Genomic DNA, 22,412 nt, shown 5'->3' with positions numbered 1-22,412 from the left:
AAGATTTCAACTTTGTCCCCAATTCTGACGAATGTGCCGTGACATGCTGAGTTTCGACATTAACGGAGACAAGAATGGCGTTGTAGGCGAGTGATATTTGTGCTTGTGACGTGTGCGATATTCCCTTGAAAACTTTGGCCAGCCGGACAGTTTCCGGCAAAACTCCTCCAATATTCCAGGATCTTTTGGACATAAGAGAACGAAACAATGAAACACACACATCTGCGAATCAACTCTAATAAAATGCAACTGATTTATGAACCTGCTCTGAAGAAGTCAGAATAGAGAAATATAAAATGCTGAAATACTTCGATCATCGTGTTCGCCATGAGACGACCCAGAAACTATGACTTGGCGCAACTCCAGTGATTTTCTGCAGCCGTGACATTATTCCGTTTGAGTCTATTATATTGATAAAGACATTTTTCATGACTATCTGGGACCAAGGGACGCGCTCCCACAGGTACTTCAGTGTCCTTGTCGCCAAACAAACGTCTTCTCTCTCATCCGGTTTTAACATCATTCATTGTACCCACTGATATCTAAATTTAGAACACAACAACATTCGAAATGTCAGCCAATATCAGAAGAAAAAAAAAACACAAACTTTTCATTTATATCTCTCCTCCGTGTGTATGATCACATATAGATGAATCATAGACTTTTCTTACATCAGCACTTTAAAATACGTAAGTAATGGACACGTACTTTGGCCAAATATTGATGTCAAGTAATGGATTTCATACTCGGAAATATATCACTGAATTAATTACGAAAACATACACACAACACACAGACACAAACACATATTTTTAGACATATTTACCAATACATGTAGGCCTACATTAATCTATCATTCCTCATGTCCTAAGTATATGTTCGACTGTACAAAAAGCATAGGACAAAATTGATGTGCACTGACCTATTTCCATTGAAAAAAACAAAAACAAAAACAAAAAACAACAACTTTGACTTACGAAGACAAAATACTTTGCCCCATTAAATACGGTAAGTGAGATGACGTACTAGAACAGCTGTACATAATGTACTCTCAATATTATACCTATATCTATCTAAATACGTTGTATCTATTAAACTATGTATTGTGGGGCATATTACATGTAACCTTAAAATGCACTTTTCAACCTTCTACCTGTCTCTCTTGTTTCCCTCACCATCTATTTGTGCAGGCTCCACGTGTGTCTATCACCACAGTCCAACCAGCCCCAGCAGCCCGCCATCCAAGTTGAGACCTACTGCCAGCCGATCTTCAAGCGATACATGGCCATGTGCCCTTCCGCCAACGCGGGTTACAAATTGTGCAGCAGATACACGTAAGTTACAGATAAACAGGTAGATAGATAAGTATATAGGAAGATAGATAGATAGATAGATAGATAGACAGACAGACATATTATAGACAGATGGATAATAGTAAATTGATACTAGTAGTGGATAAAGGGATAGATAGATAGTGGAGGGATAGGAATATAGGCAGACACGAAATAGGTAGGCCTATAGGTTCGCGGAAAGATAAATGCGTAGATATAACAATCAGGTGAATGAATGAACGAATGTGTAGATAGAAAGGTACACAGATACGTAGAATGTTTGATTGATAGACAGCTGGATTGCTAGATAGATATTCAGAAATCTACAAAGATTAGCATGAAGAAAGATGGATGGAGAGACACGCAGATAGAAAAAGATAGAGAGATGAGCAGATGAGGGAGAGATATAGATAGATAGATAGATAGATAGATAGATAGATAGATAGATAGATAGATAGAGGGGTGGAGTGTGGTAGGGAGTAACAAAGTTATGCTGAGAGGGACGTGTGACTAGGACATTCAATTCAATTTAATTCAGGTCATATAATGTCATTTCTAGATAAAGTAATTCAGGGTAATAAACATAGGGCTTACAAGACTAAAGAATTTCAAATCACACAAACTTCAATAACACATACGACAGTCATATAATTTAATCTTTGTATTTCGATAAATGAAGAAGGTAAGCAACTAAAATTGTATTTTTCAACTGTATACGGAAAATTGAAATCCACAAGAAAAACATAATAGCTTGTAAATTTTGTTGGGAAAGTTCTGTGGTGAAAGAACATGTTGAATATTACAGTACTGTAAAAAATCATGGGATTATAGCTTAGATGACCAATTACCACCACCCCACCCCCCCCCCAAAAAAAAAAGAAAGAAATTACACCTCCACACAAACAAAGAGTGTAATCGATATACCGCAGAGAGGAGGAGGAGGAGAAAGAAAGTCGTATAAATGAGAGACTTATGGATATAAAATGATAGATTATGAGAGAGATACATCACTTTCTATGTGGTCTCATAGTGATCATTAATGATGATAAACGAAGGCCATCATACTGTGTAATTGATGCGAGTCAGCCGGTAACCGTGCTACGTGACTACAATCAATTTTTTCTCAATTTTTTTTTCTCTCTTATTTTTTTTGTCATCATTTTGTTAATGCGTGCGTGAACGAATCCCTTGTAATAGTTAAAGGATAAGTCTCATTCAAAATGTTTTTTGTTTGCTTGTTTGTTTCCATTCTTTATTGCTTCGTGGTGATACGACATCTTTTCGGTGGATAGGACAATTTACCACATCGCTTACAGGAGAAGATACGTACCGCCCCCTACCGTCCAAGAGCGGTACACGTGTTGTCCTGGCTGGCGACAGGCCCATAGATACGCCAAAGGCTGCACGGAAGGTGAGACACTTTACTTGAAGATGTTGTCATGGTTACCCGGCCACGCCCTGATGATGCCATACTTCAGTCATACCATAAAATACTATTACGTAATTATTCTTTTTAACTCGTCAACATGTGCACTGTGGTATACAATAATTGAATGCGGGGAAAGATACATGCGGGATTGATTTCTCAAAGTATTCCGCATTTTTAGCTCACCTGAGCCAAAGGCTCAAGTGAGCTATTCCGATCGCCCTTCGTCCGGCGTCCGTCGTCCGTCGTCCGTCGTCCGTCGTCCGTCGTGCGTAAACTTTTTACATTTTCATCTTCTTCTTGAAAACCCCATGACCGATTTCCATCAAACTTGGCAGGTAGCATCCCTAGGGGGTTAGGAACTCAATTTGTTAAAATGGGCACCATGCCCCACCCAGGGGGCCCCCAGGGGCCCCCCAGGGGGCCCCAGGGGGGCCCAAACCCCTCAAAATTAAGGAATCTGTAAAAATCTTCTTCTCTAGAACCAGAAGTGATAGAGCTAAGTTAATACTATGAGTTAGTACATTGATTACTGTAGTTTCAAGTTTGTTCATGGTAGAATCAGGGGTGCCCCCCTTGGGACCCAGGGGAGGGGGTGGGGAGTGGTCCTTATGGGGCCTAAGTTGTACATTTTCATCTTCTTCTTGAGAACCCCATGACCCATTTTCACCAAACTTGGCAGGTAGCATCCCTAGGGGGTTAGGATCTCAATTTGTTAAAATGGGCACCATGCCCCACCCAGGGGTCCCCCAGGGGGCCCCAAACCCCCCAAAATGAAGAAATCTTTAAAGATCTTCTCTAGAATCAGACGTTATAGAGCTAAGATAATACTATGAGTGAGTACATTAATGACTGTAGTTTCAAGTTTGTTCATAGCAAATCCAGGGGTGCCCCTCTTGGGGGTGGGGGGGGGGGAGGTCCGAATGGGGGCCTGAATTGTACATTTTCATCTTCTTCCTGAAAACCTCATGATGGATTTTTGTCAAACTTGGCAGGTAGCATCCCTAGGGGGTCAGGATCTCAATTTATCAAAATGGGCACCATGCCCCACCCAGGGGGCCCCAGGGGGCCCCAATCTCCCCAAATTAAGGAATCTTTAAAAAAAAATGTGGGCCCTTTTTTTTTATTGTACATTTTCATCTTCTACTTGAGAATGCCTGGTCAAATTTTAGTAGAGCTGTGAATAATTTAGATTAGTGACTGCGTGAAAGGTGAACTTGCGATACTCAGGTGAGCGCTAGACCCGGGGGTCTCTTGTTATTGTCTTAATTTTAAGACTCTGGCATTAAGAGTCACTAAAATAAAGCCCAAAACATTCACAACAGGCAGTAACATAAAGATGATATGTTTTGAACAAGAATAAAGATGGAAATGGAGGGGGGGGGGGGTGGAGGAAAAGGAAAGATTTATGAAAACATGATGTCCCCCGGGTACGCTCGGTATGTCGCCATTCAATCAATTGACCTTTGTGTTCTGCGGTAAGCTGGGGGATAGAAGACAAATAAGTACAGATGTCTGACATTTTTCAATATTATCGTTCCCAGGAGCGATCTGTCAGTACGTCTGCGGTTAGTTAGTTAATGCATTACGCAGGAGGGAAAGCTTTGTCTTAGCTATATGGTAGCCAACAAACAAAAATCCGATGCAAAGTGACACTATTGTACTCCCACAAACATCAGAGCGTATTTGTGCATTGTTTGACTGACAGTGTAGAGCCCAAATTCCTGGCATCACGGCGACATTCGATGTAATTCAGTATTTTGACAAAAACTATTGTCAACAAGATTTGATTCTTCAAGGAGTGGATTTAACTGGTATTTGCTGGCTAGTTCTCCCGTGCCCATGGCTCGAAATATCTACAAAAACACACAAAAATGTTGAGACTAGGATAATTCAAGGGATTGGAAACAACCAGATTGCTTATTGTGATATTTTAAGATATTTTTTTTTTCTTAGTGGGAAAATACTATAATAGTATAGTCTTGAGAACAGTTACCATCAATTTACAAAACAGAACTTGAACAGATATGTAATAAGGCCTATATATATATATATATATATATATATATATATATATATATATATAAATACATATATATATATATATATATATATATATATATATATATAATACATATCTATATTCATATTATATAGATATGTATTTTGATGAATTTTGTGTATCATCTGAATAAGAAAAAAAGCCATGAACAAATAATATAAGGGCATATATTGTGATGATTGAATGAACTACACAAGTGTTGGATGCTGCTAGATCAAATATCGTGTAAATATCATGTTTACAACACTTGCTATATATCTCATGGTTTGGGCTTTCCCTTGGAAACAAAACACCGTTTAGGAAGCGAGAATAAGACCTGCAGTTTTACGAGTGGCCGAGAGGTCGCTGTTTCCTCAAAATGTGAACGCAGTGAAATGATATCTTAAGCCGTGTGGATGTAAACCTGAGTTTCTGTTTATGACAAACAAACAAAAAAGAAGAAGAAAAAAAAACGAATGTTAGAGCGTCTGTTCCTATACTCTGAGATACACCTCTGCAGTAGTCTCGATATAATTCCAGATCTCGTCTGGACACGTGATGATATTTTGTTTTTTTGCATGAGAGGATTCCGACAGATCCTTTGAACTCTCGACTACCGGGTAGAAACAAGGAAGGGGTGATACCTTCGGCCCAAGTGGGCTGGTATCATCGGATACGAAGGGGATTCTTCCAAAATCCCGCCACTTACTCCTCGCCTCATCTGATCGTTTTCTGTCTGACATGTCAAAATTGGCACTTTTTTGTCTCCGACAACACTCGTAGGGGGTAAATAAAAGTAGGCCGGGAGCTCCGGGGATTGATGTGGGTAATCCCGGAGGAATTTTTCGAAAACACGAGAGACAGCTATAGGGAGAGCAAAAGGCGCAGCAGGGGCGCGACTTGGTATACAACAACTGGTTCGCGGAAAGTGTGGAAGCACTCACTGGCTAGTCTCTAAAACCAAATCGATGTCGAATCCGGTGATGACGTCGAACTAAATTATCAGTCTCATGACAGCGATCCTACATGGATGAACGTTTGGTTGAAAAAAAAAACATTTATGGCAATACGTAACAGAATTCCAAATGCCATATTTATAAGATAGTCACTTTGTTTTTTGACGTAGAACAAAAACACTTGAAGATGACACTATAGGCCTAACAAGCAGGACGCAGATTTTCTCCAGAGTGAAAAATACTAAAAGAAAATACTTTCGACATCTTCAGATCCAGTTAAAGGTCCTGTTTCCCTTTGGGAGTAGTGACTTAAAAATGTTCAAGATGATGCATGTGTGTAGGTCTGTTGTATCACAAAACATCCTACCATGTAACATTTTAGCAATAAAGCCTAAAATATAAGGAGATATCAGTATTTTCTCATTAAACCGTAACCGTAGACGGTTTAATCTGGAAACATTTTTATTATAACTATTGTTCACATTTTGTTTATTTAACAATACTTAACATCGATTATACGGATTCAAATTTTACAGTGGTTGTTTCTATTTTTAACTCACATTTTTGAACTATTTTAAAGTACTAATGCTTGATTTTTGTTTCATCTGCAAATGGTTAATTATGCCTTTAAGTAATCCTTTATGAAAACAGCAAAATGATGAAAGGTTAAATGAATTCAAGTGTAGGACATGTAGAATACCCAGTTTATGGAAATTCACAGTTTCATGTGCTGTTTCTTTCTATACGCTGCAATGAAATCGATGGTAATCATGTTGATATGCATTTGTACATGCCATGGCATTGTCTCAACATGCCCATAGGTTTCTACAAAAATATATTATCAAATCATGTGTTTACTCAGTATTAATCCACTGAAAGCTCTGTCGGGGCGATCGTTATCGCCCCGACACTGTACAGGCATGCTAACCTGGAAACATTGAACTGCACATTACTTGAATATGAGACCATTCTGAAGCAAATAATTTTTTTACACAACAATAGATATATAATGTACTCTGAAATGAATCCCATCAGGACTGGAACAATCACCCCCAGCATTCCCACTGATTCCCACTGATCAGTTACTAGCCATCCCCTTTAAAAGTCATTATTGCACGGTTGTTATAATGATACAACAATTTGATGCGAAGGGGGCATGATTTGTGACGTCATCATCTCATCTCATTTGCATACATTTGCTCCTACTTAATATATCACCGTTTTGAAAAAAAAAAAATTATATCTGAAACTACATAATCCATATATAACATGTTTATTTTGCATTTAATCGAGATGAAACTTCTACCGTTCTTTCTGTCTGGTTTTAGTGTAACGGTAAGGCAAAGTAAGTCTGCCAGAATCTCGTATAAAATCTGTCTGGTGGTCTACTTTATTCTTTTGCGACCATGAGTTGGACTATACTTTTTAATTGATCGGTGGGAAGGTCACGTAGTGCGGTGCTGTCGTTCCCTTGGAAGGAGTCAACGTGCTTTGAAAGAGCAGCAGAGAGAGAGAGAGAGAGAGAACAGGGCTGGATAAATAGACATGGCGGATATTGGTGAACTCAGTTCCAGGCTAAACGGGAAATCACCTAATGATGTGGAAGGAATAAAAACTCAAATATACTGACAGCTCGAAAATACGTGAGCGTAGGATGGATTGGCACTTTAGAACCTAAGCACGCAACGCGAACAGTTTTTGGACTGCACTTAGTGATTTATTACCTTTAGCCTGTTTACATCTCATCTGATTGTCTTTAAAGTGAAAACTTTCAACTTAGCTTTAATAGGTATACGTAAAAACAAACCAAAGAGAATTGTGGAAGTTTCAATAAATTCGGACATCTGAATAGAATTATGGAATGTTAAAATTACCCTTGTTTCCAAGAAGCAGTAGATGAGGTCACGATGTATTCATCTCACAATTCTCTATAGGGTCGTATGCACCAGGAAAAAAGGAGGGGAGGGGTGGATCGTAATCCGATGTATACATGTAGTTCTTAGCGTGTGGACTGTTGTTCTTTGCTGCCATAGTCTACAGATAACATAAATAAATGATGCTACTTTAGGCAAATTCCAAAAGTACTGCGTTTGCACCATTTCTATCAACAAGTGAAACTGTATGGTCTTTTTTCCGTTTGGTCATCTAACGAACTGCCGAGAATTCTTTCAAAGGGTGCATGCTGATTTCACCAAATGGTGCAATGTGTAAGAATTTGATGAAGGATATAATAATTGCAGCAATCTGCAAGCAGCATCAAAACGTTTGAAAGCGATTGGGCGTCGCAGAGTTATTTGCTCTTTTTTACTGCATTCATTTTAAAAATCATGACAGTGATTCACTACAAAAAAGGAGCGCAGACATTCGGATAGACTTTCCCAAGATAATTTTTATGCCTCCGCCACGAAGTGGTGCCGGAGGCATTATGTTTTCGGGTTGTCCGTCCGTCCGTCCTTCCGTCCGTCCGTAATGAATTTTGTGGACAAGGTAACTATCGAAACCTGTGAAGGTATCCTAATGAAACTTGGCATGTATGTGTATTAGGGGGTGAAGTTGTGCCTATCAACTTTTGGGTGCACATGCTCAAGGTCAAAGGTCAAAAGGTCAAGGTCAAATACATAAAATTTCACTATTTCCACCATATCTATTGAATGCAAGAAGGTATTTTCTTGAAACTTAGTGTATACATGTTTTACCCAATTAAGATTCTCTGGTGAAAGTTTGGGCCATGAGGTCAAAGGTCAAAGGTCAAAAGGTCAGGGTCAAATACATAAAATTTCACTATTTCCACCATATCTATTGAATGCCTGAAGAGATTTTCTTGAAACTTAGTGTATACATGTATTACCCAATTAATATTCTCTGGTGAAAGTTTGGGTCATGAGGTCAAAGGTCAAAGGTCAAAAGGTCAAGTAAAAATATTAAAACTTCTTTTTTTTTTCCGTACCTTGGAAAATTGTTCAAGGTATCTTCATGGAACAAAGTATATACATTTACTGACTGGAAGTGATTATCTAGAGAATGTAGGGTTCATGGGGTCAAAGGTCAGGGGTCAAAGGTCAAGTGCAAGACTTCAAAATTTTACTATTACCCTCATATTTATGCAATGCCAGCAGGGTTATTTTTTTACACTTGGTGTATGCGTGTGTAACCTAATAGAAATTCTCTGGAAAGTTTTTTTTTTCTCTCTCTTTTTGCCTCAAAGGTCAAAAGGTCAAAGATCAAGTGAAAATGCTGAACTAACTTTTTCCTCCATATCTCGGAAGTGGCTCAAGTTACCTTGAAACTTAGTACATATTGTGCATGTTCTACCTGAAAGTAATTATCTTATGAATTTTAGGGTCAAGGGCGAGATGAAAATGGTAACAATTTACTATTCAATTCAGAAATTGCACTTTTTCTCCACACCTGTACCTTGAAAATTACTCAATGCCTAAATGTATGAATGGGTCAAAGTCAAGTTAAAGTCCTTAAATCCCTAGATACATGCTCTCCTATTCATCCAATTAAACCTACGTCAAGGAAGGTGAACATTCAACACATTTGTGACAAACTTGTCATTCCAATATTTTTGCCAATTTTGTGAAAATGTAATCACACAGTGTCCACATGTACTATCTAGACCTACTGGGAAAATCATGCATTATGGCGGAGGCATACCAGTCGCCAAAGCGACATTTCTAGTTTTGTTGAATATTTTCATTATAATTATTTTATCTTACAAGTCGGAAGTGCATTTTACTCCTATATGCCCCTTGAATTTTTGTTCTAGATCTGGAAGAGAATTTCCGATCTGCAAACTTGTCATCTTTCAAATTTCGTTTTCAGCGATTCATCCTATGTCTCCATGAATTCTCATTAATCTAGCTCCATTGAAGAGAATGATAAATGGCGGGTTATACTGTAACAGCAATGAGTTAATGATTACGTCAGAATCGTTCCTCAGCACTTAAAATGGAGTCTATCATAAACAGGGTGCTCCATGGAATGAAATTTACTTAAAAGCCGTCACATGGCATGATTAAAAAAATGGTCTTTGTATCTCTGACTGCAGGAACTAACGTTGATATGTTAATTTCGTTTATTTCTTCATGTGTTAATGTATTACCTGTTCATTACTAATTTCATTTTATATTGTACCTGTGATTGACAAATTGCCCTTCATCGAGGTAAATTGTCACTCAGTTGCAATAATATAAAAACAACTCGACGCAAAAATGATTGACTTGAATATTGTGTTTGCTAGTTATCAATTCATACATCATGTAATGTTATCTTTTGGTTTGATTTTGTATTATTTCTCAATCCATTCACTCATAAGTCTTTTATCTAATTATTCATTGATCTTCAAAAGTGTGCACACACTGTCGTGTACTATATATTATACATAATAAGGATAAGATATAATCTTCATGAGATGTAAAACTGTTTTCTTGTTAAAGGAAAATAGAATGAAGGAAAGTAAACGATAGATTTAAGAAAGATATTTTGAATCAACAAATACACCAAGACCGAAGAGAAGGAAATGGTGAAAAAAGGTCAAGATATGGCGGGGATATTCGAGGTGAGAAAGAGTTACAGCCCCTGTCTTGTGGTCTATTTCTCGCTCATTTTACACCATGAAGTTGGCGACTCGCTCCTCTTCTCTTTCTCTCTCTCTCTCTCTCTCTCTCTCTCTCTCAAAAAGATGAAATGAAAAAAAAAATCGAGTGAAAATGTTCACTCTTGAAGGAGTGAATTCTGGCTTCCATTATCAATTTTAACGATCGAGTTAACTCGTGTGATCAAGGTGAACATTAAACTCTTTATACCTCAAAACGACCTTTCTGAGAGGGCCAGGTTTACGAATTTGAAGCTGGGAAAATATGGAAAGGGAATGAAGAATAACGAAGGAAAACTACGTACGTCATTGTTCCAATTTTATTGTAAAAAAAAATAATGTAAGGGACGGTGGTTATTTTCTTCTCACCCAACCAAACGGTGCCAGTATAGTCCTGATGCATAATGTGCATATAGGATTGTAGAACAGTGATATTGACCGCAGCCATGATTGTCAGATATGCATGGCCCTTGTAAACAAAAACAAACAAGCAAACAAACAAACAAACAAAAAAAAAACAAACAAACAACAAACAATACAATAAAGTCATGATCTTGGTTAATGATTTAGCAATGACATTTCTCCGAGAGTCATTATCTGATTATTGCAAAATTTATGTAAGATGACCAAAATTTGATGTATAGAATGATAAACCTCCTCGCTGCTTGTTTCATGTCAAAAAGGAAATTTAATGAAGGTTTGTGTCCAGGTCATAGGGAACTTTTTTTTTTTGTGGCGATGACATCAGTCACAAGATTTTTATAATGTGGTTGATGATGATATCGTAAAATTTTGTGAAACTTTGACACTCTGACTTCCCATTTTTTTTTTCGATTCTCCTGAAATATTTTCTGTTCTGTTTATTGGATCTCACTTCATTAAATTAACCGATTCTTGAAAATGATGAAGGATAACACTTTCTGAGATGCACGTCCGTCTTCTCAAGTGTACCGAAGTCTGCATGGTGTAAATCAGCGAGTAGCGTTGAGAAATAATTGCTGCAGGATTCTATCGTTCCTTAAAATTCACACTGCAAAAAGGTCCGGTGTTAAATATGAAACACCGAGCTGGTGTTAGATTGCTGGTGCTCATTTATGGTGTTAGATTAACACCTCCGGGTGTCATTTCAAAATTCAAAATTGTTTTTTGAATATTTTCTTAGTTACTGCACTTCTTGTTAATTTTGAACTTCAACAAGACGATAAAGAATTTTCCGATAAAGTACTTGATTTTTGAAAAAATGTGTAAACACATTTACACCACAGTAACACCAGTTGGTGTGGTCCCCTATTGACTGGACGGGTGTTATACCATTGAAATTAACACCACCAATATCAAATCAACACCATGCGGTGTCGTTATTGAACTAACTCTAGCGCAGTGTCAAAAATATCACCAGCCACAGTGTCAAATTAACACCACGAAGTGCTAGGTGAACACTTGTTAACACCGTCACAATACATTTTCTACACCTGTGGGTGTAGTCCTCTATTGAAGTTAGATCGATGTTAGATTTAACACCCATGGTGTTAAATCTAACACCGATGTTTTTACAGTGCACCTTCAAGCCTGTTTTGATCATGCACCCTCGTGTTTCCTGGTACAGTTCAATATGTAACCACTTGCGAAGACAATAAACCTCGCCCTGTAATCAGTTAATAGTGACTGTGTGAGTTGGATTGTGCGTTTGTGATAGATAGTTTTGATTGCTGTGCGTGGATCATTTTCTGCTTTCGTCATTGTTCGTAGAATGCTCTCCGTATTTGTTACCATGTTTGAATTACGACTTGATGGGGACGCTTAAATGTCAAGTTCTTTTTGTGCAAAGTGATGATGAAATATACCACTCATCTTAGCTTATGCATCGCACCTGTTTCTTTATGAAAGCAGTTCAGAGTCGTATAAACATGTAAGAATATAAACTATCGTTGCCGGTGTCGCTGCATTCTAATTTCATTCCAGTAATTGTTGACACGATGCCAAGGATAATTTCAGTCGTGTTTGCTATCTCGAGTCTTTAGTCAAAGGTGACTTTGGTTTGTTCCAGAGTAGACCAATAAAAGCAGAGATATTATGGAAACTGATGACATGTCATCACTCAAGATTGACAGTTTAGAGACCACTATATGGCATTATGCCATTACTCGAGAACCTTGAAAGTGAACTGACTTGTGCTTCTTTCATTTTGCCTTCCTTTCTCCCTTTATATTCATTTTTTTTTTTTTTTATGATACCAGCTATATGCTCGCAGGAGTGTCAAAATGGCGGCCGGTGTCTGAGACCTGATAACTGCGCATGCCCGTCAGGATGGACTGGTCAATACTGTGAATTGGGTAAGACCTCCTGGAGTGCTTACGGCAAGACCTCTTACTCTCATTTACAATTTAAAGTAACTAATGCTGCATGTTGTAAGCTGATCACTACATAGTTTGTAAAACAAAACAAAACAAAGCAAAACTAACAAACCTCAAATATAGGGCACAACTATGATCCATCATAGTAACCGAAAAAAGATAAGTCAATTGAAATGATAAAAACAGAGTCGAATTTCTGTAGATACCCTTCATCCCCACACAAAGTTCTCATATTCGATTAAAAAGAAAAAGAATGTTAATATAGATTGTATTAATCGTAAATATGAATGTGGACACTAAAAACAAGTTGACAAGTAGTCGAACATAAAAACACGGGCAAAGTGCATTTTTTTTTTTTTGTGGTTTAAGAAAATTTACTGCTAGTTTAATAGAAGCAGAATTATTATGTCAGTGCGTACACCGCCAAATGTGAGCAAGACTGCAGAGCGGGAGGGCAGGTCGGTTCCCGTTTTTATAAAAAGTCGTAGGTGGCAGTATTGATGTTTTTTGGACTGTCGCAGTTGCCTCGGTCCATTCTGTCAAATTTTTATATTTAGCTCATTTCTTTTTTGTATCGAATGAGCCGATTTACACAGAGTTACAGCCAGAAGAACTTTGAGAGCGATACTAAAATTTTGTTGCTAAAGTTTAGTACGAAACAAGATATACCGAGATATTTTTAACTCATGAAAAACAATTCTGAGAACGTTAAAAATGCGAAAAATATCTTACAAATTCACCGCATGACCTCCGTATGAAACTTGAGTTGTAATCAACTCCAAAGGATATAGGCAAAGAAATGCCAGCCTTAATTTGATCTGAGCAAGAAAAGTAATACTCTGCAATCCGAGAACTGCGATTAATACCTTCTTATCGAGTGTATTTCCCAATGACAGCTGTTTACAACGCACAGCCAAAGTGAATGGACAATATGTTATTCTGGCTTTATTTTACAGATATAAATGAATGCGAAACCGATACACACGGCTGTCACCAGCAATGTGTGAACACGAACGGCAGCTATACGTGCGAGTGCCAGAACGGCTTTACTCTTGGAGAAGATGGGAGATCGTGTTCAAGTAAATATATCACCCCGATATCTTTCAAAGGCTTTCTAATTTTTGTGAAAACTTATACCTGTAGCTGCATATATTACATGTGCATACGAGACCTGCATTAAGATTAATGGAAGTGTATGATTGTGAGAAATATCACAAGATGATTAAAATGTAGCTTCCAGTTTTGAATTCAGTGGTGCTTGTTATATTGTAAAAAATAAAGAATAAAATAAATAAATAAATAAACCCAAAAATAAAGCCGTGTTTCAACAAAGTTTATATTGAGAATAAAATTATGTTTATGTATTGATAGCTCAAATCTCAGTAGTCAAACTATTTACATTTTTCTTCGGCTTGGAGAGATACAGTGTATCATACAACACTTATAAAGAATGTAGCTATCTGATTGATCGATTGCTCGTAGTGTGACATTCAGTTAAAAGTACCATTGCACTGTATATTTTCTTCGTCGTTCTGAATCTAGCCACAACGGTCACTAATGATATACGCATGTTCTGTAGCAGGATTTCGTGGTAATGTTTCCATTGCATTCTGGCGAGTCTAGATGTTTGTGATCGCGAGTTTATACAGATGTACATGTACTGGACTGGAATTTGGGTAGAATTATTCAGATAAAGACTTTTAGATACACTGCGGTACGTTTGTTTATTTGTTTGTTTGTTTGTTTGTTTGTTTGTTTTTTTTAGATATCTTTTATTTGAGATATATTACGTGTAGATTAGTGATTAATATGTGTATTTTTGTGTCTCTTTCGTTTGCAGTTTGTGTCTCCTGCAGTCCAGAATTCCAGTTCATTTTGGCTCGAGTCCAACTATTAGAAGAGGTCAGTGGAACATGTATCTCACCGACTATCGTCTGCCAGTCCTTACAATAATTGACCTTTTTCTTGTGAAGGTCGTATAATTAGGTCAAAGGCATTGTGAAAAGAAATACTACTAAGGATTAACGATGATACTGTGAATAATTCCACAAGAATAAACTTCAAGAATGTAGTGCCTGTTCGATGTTTACTTGTACATTCAAACAAGTATTTGAACGTGTTGAACGGAGATTGCTTTTACTACGTTGCTTTGCATTTTTTTTTTTGGTAAAAAAAAAAGGAAAAAAAGATTAGGCTGTAAATGCGGGCAGCAACAAAGCTGGGGATTGGCGGGGGGCATGAAGAATGTTCTCTTTAAAAAAGTGTAAAATGCTTATGAGGGACTTGTATCCTTCCAGACAGTGCATTTGTGGCCCTTAGGTAAGAACATTTTTATATATTCACCATAAGAGGACATCTTCTATTACATTTTATGGGTTGGTCAAAATTCTCCGAAAACACACCTGCAACTTATGTTCAGATGGTCCGAAGACTACAGTGGTATTATACGTGACTTTAATATATCACATTTCCATAAGTTTTGCAATTCATCCGCAGTCTGGTTTTCATTCTATCGGTGGCTCCGAAATTTCATGGAAATTGCTCACATTTTTTTTGTAGAAAAATGGTCGCCAAATCGCCAAATGGACAACATGCCCCCCCCCCCCCCCAAAAAAAAAAAAAAAAATGAATAAATAGAAAAAAAAAATAGAGTTTTGTCCTTGGGGAAACAAATAAAAGGACTCCATTATCTTTTATCACATACCAATCTCGCCTAAGTACTAAAAGTAAACTCCTTCGACTTGCGAGAATTTCAACTTACACAACAAAATTAACAAAGTAATGTTTGTAGCCATTTGGGGTACCTTTTTTCTTTGACGTATAGCCACCTTTTCGACTTGTCCGAGGTTTACTTACACGAGTTTGACTGTACATCATCATAATATTATTAACTTCTATATAGTCAGCTTGTTTCACCTTCAGGGAATATTGAAAGTGTAAGTGTTAGTATGTATTACAGATTACCATGCGAAACACCGAAACGTTCCCATCTGCATCTTTGTCTTGGACGTTTGAAACACAGGAAAACAGAGAATTTAAAAGAAAAGCAACGGATTGTTCACAACTCAGTGATGGTATTCTGACCAAGAAGGTGGGAGATTTAGCGTTCATTCTCTCTCCGATCTCCCTGCTTACAGCAAACTACACTGCAAAAAGTCCGGTGTTAAATAGTGAACACCGAGCTGGTGTTAAATTTTCGGTGCTCATTTATGGTGTTAAATTAACACCTACGGGTGTCATTTCCAAATTTTAAACTGTTTTTTGAAGAGTTTCTTAGTAACTGCACTTCTTGTTGATTTTTAATTTAAATAGGACGATCAAGAATTTTACATTGAAATACTAGATTTTTGAAAAAATGTGAAAATAAATTTACACCAAAGTAACACCAGCTGGTGTGGTCCCTTATTGAAGCTGGACGGGTGTTAAACCATTGATATTAACACCAGCAAATATCAAATCAACACCATGTGGTGTCATTTTTGAATTAACACCAGTACAGTGTCAAAATAACACCAGGTACAGTGTCAAATTAACACCACGAAGTGTCAGGTGAACACTTTTCAACACCATCACAGTGCATTTTTAACACCTGTGGGTGTGGTCCTTTATTGAAGTTTGATCGGTGTTAGATTTAACACCTGTGGTGTTAAATCTAACACCGATGTTTTTACAGTGTAAGGTTGTGCGAAATAATACAAAGAAGATTATGAGGCCATCGCCTTAACAGCAAAGCATAAATAGTCTGTATAAGTGGGCAGTAGGGTGTCATCACAGGGAGAAACCATGCTCGTTTGTTTGACAGCTCGCAATATTTCTCGAACAGTTATTGACATGTTTTGATATAAGTTTTCAGGATATGTCCGTACGTTGTGGCAATTAAAGGCACAGTTAATTAGTTTTTGGTGATCCAATTATGATGCAGATTCTTTTTTAAAGAATCACAGCGCCCTCTGAGCTGTAATTGTGTTATTTAGTTTTCTTTTTATCTTGTTTTTGTTTGTCTTGACGTAGGACGTTCGTCAGTTACGTCAGAATCAAACCCTCCATGCGGCGCCGCCACCAGCCCAGATCCAGAAGCCGCCACAAAACATTAACGCCTTGCCCGCCCTCAACGACCAGTACATAGCCCAGATACAGCGGATTGGATCGCTGAGCGAACAGATTGCCATGCTAGAGGAGAGACTAGCCGATTGTAAGTCTGTCAACTTTCATGCTGCTTGTTTTCCTGCATGGTCCTTGTTTTATGCATGCACATTGTATGATTATGCACATGTTTGCGGCAGTAACATTTTGTGCTGATGTTGTTTGATAAAGAGATACATTCAATTAGGCTTATAAGTCAAGTTAAATTAAGAGACGATATAACGACGTTTCGTCACGTGTAATTTACCTCATGTAAATGACACTGCTACGTGCTTTTAAAAGCTTTGAACTCTTGATTAGTTTTCCCAAACAGATTTGAAAACGCCTTCAAGCGAAATCATTTTGGCGTAATTTATGGGGTTATCACATGAGCTAGACACCTACGAGTCATTACGGCCCACGAGCTGGACAACAAGTAAAACTGGTCCACTAGCTTGACTCTGCGCACATTGGCGTATAGATAAAAACAAGTCCATTAGCTAGACACTATAGGCAATTTTAAGACCCATGAGTTTGACAATATACAAATGAGGCCCACGACTTTGACGCAAGGTATAAAAGGTCCACGAGCACAACACCACTTACATTTGACACCACGTACATTAAGCCCCGTGATGTAATATCGAGCTTACGGGCCCTTCTTTGCCTAAAATCGACATCGTGGGACTTGTTTGCTTGTGTCTAGCTCGTGGACCGTATAGCTTCGTGGGCCTTATTCACCCTAGTGTCTAGCTCGTGTACTGTATGACTCGTCGGCTGTAGCATTCGTGGATGGTGAGCTCGTGACGTGCACCCTAATCTATTCATCCTGTTCTTTTTATACAGGTTCTTGTCGGAGACGTACAAAAGGATGATGATTTCCGACAAACTTGAGATTACATTTTTTTTGTTCTTCCTTCTGCACGGCACACGAAGGAGCCCTGATCACTGATCTCGTCAATTTTTCTGTACAAACTATCGTCATGGAACAATGAACGTTGTGATTTAGTTGAAGGCGGGGTCAGAGGTCAAACTTTCAAGTCAACGTGTACTGTATTCGGCATGCTTACAACTGCAATTGGTGCGCTAGCGTTTTGCAGGTGAACAGAACATTGCCGCAGCCTTGAATATTAAAGTCAACTGCTATATGAGATTGATAAGTGCTTACTTCGAAGTTCAAGTCAACCGGAACATTATAATGTATTATCACCTTCCAAAACAACGTGGAAAGGAAACAACGTGAAACATTCTGTTTGACGAAAAGAAGTGGAAAAATGGAGGAAACTACAGAAAATTTTACATGTTAATTACTTTGTAATCATTATGGCTTTGAGTTCTATTGCAAACACTAATAATAATGGTGACACGCTGCATACATAGCACGTTTCTGCAAGAAGTGTGCAGGACAGACCTCACTGTCTTTGATAAACTCACAAACGCTGCTACGTACTATCGGTGTACATATATGTTTTGTTATTCGACGACGGAATTTCGTCATAGCATTGCATTGTGGGATTGCTGGCCATTCTACGTCTTTTAGTGTGTGGGTCTGCATTTAGGCGAGAAAAAAGAAAGTTGTGTGATGAATGCGTAGCTGCCTCGGTTAGACCGGTTGATACACGTTGTAAAATGACAGCGGCGATATTGCCTTTATCCCCTATGTGTGCTTTTAGTGCCAATTGGCAAGGAAAACCTCGTAGCGTCATACACACTGACCAAAGTCCCTGGCGCAGAAAATGTAAAGCCATGAGTGATAGTAAAAAGCTGTTTTAGCCTTGAATGACATTTATTTTATTCTTTGACTGAAGGACTAACTCAATTATTACCGAAAGTAACCGTAATATCAGGCAAAGAATGGAACTTAAGTTATCTGCTTGGTTAACATGTTTGTGTGCTTCATATAATGCCTACGTCGTTTACGTAGATAATTTTCGTTATTATCCGTGGACAAATTCTGGATATAATTTAACTACATTCTAAAAAAAAATCAAAAGTTTCTAATGGTTTGTCGGTTGTGTGAACACCCAAGATGGTGATGAATTCCATTTGATTGATGATGTCATTACGATATACAATGGGGTAATTACAAAGTGTACTAGGAACCTGTATGATGTTCTGGACCTAATTGGGGTAAGTAGTACATGACTGTTGACTTGTGGAGGGAGTGAGTTATCCTCTAGACCGTACGCCCCTGTGTTGTGTGTTCTTTAAGTTTATAATAGCAAAATTTTGCCTCGCGCTATATTTGTTTTATTTCGTTCCTAACCATCATAATTATGCTTGACTCGTAGATATGTGTACATATTTGACGTAGAAATCGTAAATTTAGTACTAGTAATATTCTTGCTTGTAATGCCCCTTACTCCCATTCTTTTTCTCTAAATAGATGAATAGCGCTCGCTAATTATGCACTTCTACCATTCTCAAGTACATTATGTATTTCTTTCTCCTTTAATGCACTCTTTGAAATCATCGAGGTTTTTTTTTTGTTTAATTTTTTACGAACTTTATGATAACCGTGATCTTATACCATGCAGCCAGCATTACAGCACACATACGGTTTTTCGTTCTTGCGTTAATTAATTCAATTTTTTTTTTGTACTTCCGTTTGCATCGGAGAAACAAGACTGCCGACACCTGTTTGAAAAACTTCCAAATCAAATGAAATGATAAATTCTTCCTCAGTATGAGCTTTGATAGAAATCCCCTCTCCGTTGAGAATTCTCTTTGACCCCTTTTCTTGAAGTAATTCAATTGTGCCTTTAAAGATTCAAACTTGTGTTAACTATTCACGTGACACAGAAAAATAGAGTAGCAGTATTTATCATTATTCATATCGGATGGCCTATGATAACATGATAAAGAAACTCCACTTACCACTAGCTATAATATAACAACTTCTATATGGTTTGACGGTCTGTTATTGTGTATCTATATTTATTACTGGTGCTTACAATTTGAAGAGAACTCTCCACTGTGATGTATAAACTTTTAAACTCGCTCATGAGATGCAGATTAAACTTGTTTTACGAATATTTCTTGTCATTCTTGTGGTTATTCATTATATACCAGTGTGTTTTTACACAATCCATTCTTTCGTTACCATCACCTGGAGTTCTGCCATCACGACTGGAGTGATCATCACCACCACCACCACCACCGTCACCATCACCGTCACCATCACCACCACCATCACCATCACCATCACCATCACCATCACCATCACCATCACCATCACCATCACCATCACCATCACCATCACCATCACCATCACCATCACCATCACCATCACCATCACCACTACCAGTACTCCCACTGCCACGTTTACCACTAACCAACACCAGCGACAAAAATATCCATCATCCCCAACACCACGAGTGCCAACATCACTACCACTTCCACTACCACTGCCACTATACCACTACCGACACAACCGCAATCGTTTCCACCATTACCACCACCGCTACCACCACCACTGGCATCACCATTATTTATACATACCTCCGACACTGCTATACAAACATGAAAGACCAAGACCAACACAGGCATTGCCACTTCAGAAACCGTTACTACTTCTATCACTACATGAACTATCAAATCCACCACCACTATATACACACAATCTCATCACTACTCGAGGCGCTGTTGCTGAGACTGCAAGCCCAGAGACCACCACAACACCATTACCACTGGTGCTATTACCCATGCATTCCTCCCCCGGCTTCGACCCTCATCAATATCATTATCATGGTTTTAGGTATAGTCGTCATGGTATTATCATCTGTAACATCTTCTTTGTCGCCGCCATCATACTACAGTTGTAGTAATCGCCATCACTTAATTATCATCGTCATTTACTGACATCAATTTCACGTCACCATGGTAACACGAGGGAAATGAGATCGAAAGCATTTTATTAATCAGAACTCGTGTACTCTGTACACATAAGATTTCGGTACAAATGAGGCAATATTTGTGGTTTACATCCAAGTTAAAGAGACACATGTTATCAGGGTTTCAGGAGTGCAATTACGCCCAAGGATGATACCCACATGATGATCCTACCGGGATCAGAAACACGGCATATCAATAACCAAGATGGTCCACCTCTCTGAATGAATTACACAAATCTATTTCAACACACAAATCTTACAACTGGCAGTATGTTCGATCGGAATATTCTATTAATTCTGAAATAGTGGACGTTAAAACAGTCACAAACGTCATCATGGCATATACTTATACTCTTAAGGCAGGGTATGGTAGACATTACCTATAACTCTTGAATGGGTCTACCAAGGAAATACCAGATTGTATACACTGGCTCTCGTTCAAACGCGAATTCATGGATGTGGTTACGTAACAAAACACGACTTGTAGTATCAGAGAAGACTACTGCATTGAAATGGAAAGAAAGATGGTTAGAGAGATGTTAGATGGAGAATAAGAGAGATAGACATAAAGAGAAAGAGAGATAGATATATAAGTAGATAGAAAGGGAGGGCGCGAGAGAGAAAGAGAGAGGGAGAGATATATAGATATATAAGTACATAGGAAGATAGAGAGTCAGAGGTAAAGAGAAAAAGAGATAACATAGATTGAGAGAAAGAGAGAAAGAAATATATTCACAGACAGGCGAAAAGACGTTCTTGGATGCAAGTGCAAGATGAATCAATTAATATTTCATTTGTCTGACGTATTGCGTTCACTTGAGTAGTATAATTGGCAGTGATTAGTGTATTATAGGTCTTTAGGCGCATTAGTGCAAAACTCTGAAATTCATCAGTGGACATAATATTATTGACAGAAGGTGCATAATCTACTTCGATGAATTCTGTTTCAAGCAGTTTTTGCTCAAGGTTCACACAAAATATATTTTCATGTATGTTTTATCCAGTAAAACTGCAATGATGTACCTATTAAAACCTGTTTCTGCCTGCTGGTATGCTGCTTAATACATTGATAGACACAGGAAGTGAAGAAACAATCCTGTAAGTGGTCATAATGATTGGAAAGTGAGAAAACGGACGCTACAAAAAATTACGGAATAACTTGAACCTGAGTGATTTTTTTTTATTTTTATTTGTAAGTGCATAAAGGATTTCTGCCATTAACTTTCTGATTACCGTCCGTATCTTGTTTTTGCACAATGTCACGTACAGTCTACAGTAGCGGTCGCGTGAGGTCAAAGAAGAAATTAACAATTCTCAAAACTAAAATAGCCAGATAGCGTTTCAGCACATTGTTTGTTTGTTTTTTTTCTTCTCATGAGGGTGGGGTCTCGAGATAGTTCTGTTTGTACACTATAAATGTACGAAATGTATTCTGAATACCACGAACTTCACCTTCATTGCAAAACGCACACGCGGTTGCAAACAGTCAAACCACTTATATCATCATAATTAATAATGTATAGCGAAATACTGCAGGCAAAGATTTGAAACAGAGCATGAATTACGGGCTGACTTCCTCATCATTCGTATCATCGTGTCAGTGCAGGCAATATTGACCGAAAAGTTTGTCACGTAAAACTTGACAAATAAACAATGTACAATCCATAATTGAACGAATATTTGTACAAC

General features: G+C 38.0%; 1 protein-coding gene across 1 annotated transcript in view; it reads left to right on the top strand.

The window, feature by feature from the left end:
- LOC140240449 (epidermal growth factor-like protein 8) overlaps positions 1 to 19,804 on the top strand; it is a 99,053-nt gene extending 79,249 nt beyond the window's left edge. The window contains exons 2-8 of the mRNA XM_072320220.1: positions 1,191 to 1,334; positions 2,624 to 2,742; positions 12,592 to 12,687; positions 13,665 to 13,787; positions 14,549 to 14,610; positions 16,720 to 16,900; positions 17,677 to 19,804. Of these exons, the coding sequence (XP_072176321.1) occupies positions 1,191 to 1,334; positions 2,624 to 2,742; positions 12,592 to 12,687; positions 13,665 to 13,787; positions 14,549 to 14,610; positions 16,720 to 16,900; positions 17,677 to 17,705 (754 nt within the window). The 3' untranslated portion in view covers positions 17,706 to 19,804. The remainder of the gene's footprint in view (positions 1 to 1,190; positions 1,335 to 2,623; positions 2,743 to 12,591; positions 12,688 to 13,664; positions 13,788 to 14,548; positions 14,611 to 16,719; positions 16,901 to 17,676) is intronic.
- The last annotated feature ends 2,608 nt before the right edge of the window (positions 19,805 to 22,412 follow it).

Source organism: Diadema setosum, chromosome 17 (genome assembly GCF_964275005.1).
Source record: "Diadema setosum chromosome 17, eeDiaSeto1, whole genome shotgun sequence".
Classification (NCBI taxonomy): domain Eukaryota; kingdom Metazoa; phylum Echinodermata; class Echinoidea; order Diadematoida; family Diadematidae; genus Diadema; species Diadema setosum.
The sequence above is the reverse complement of the archived record's forward strand: the minus strand, read 5'-3'. Positions and strand labels throughout refer to the sequence as shown.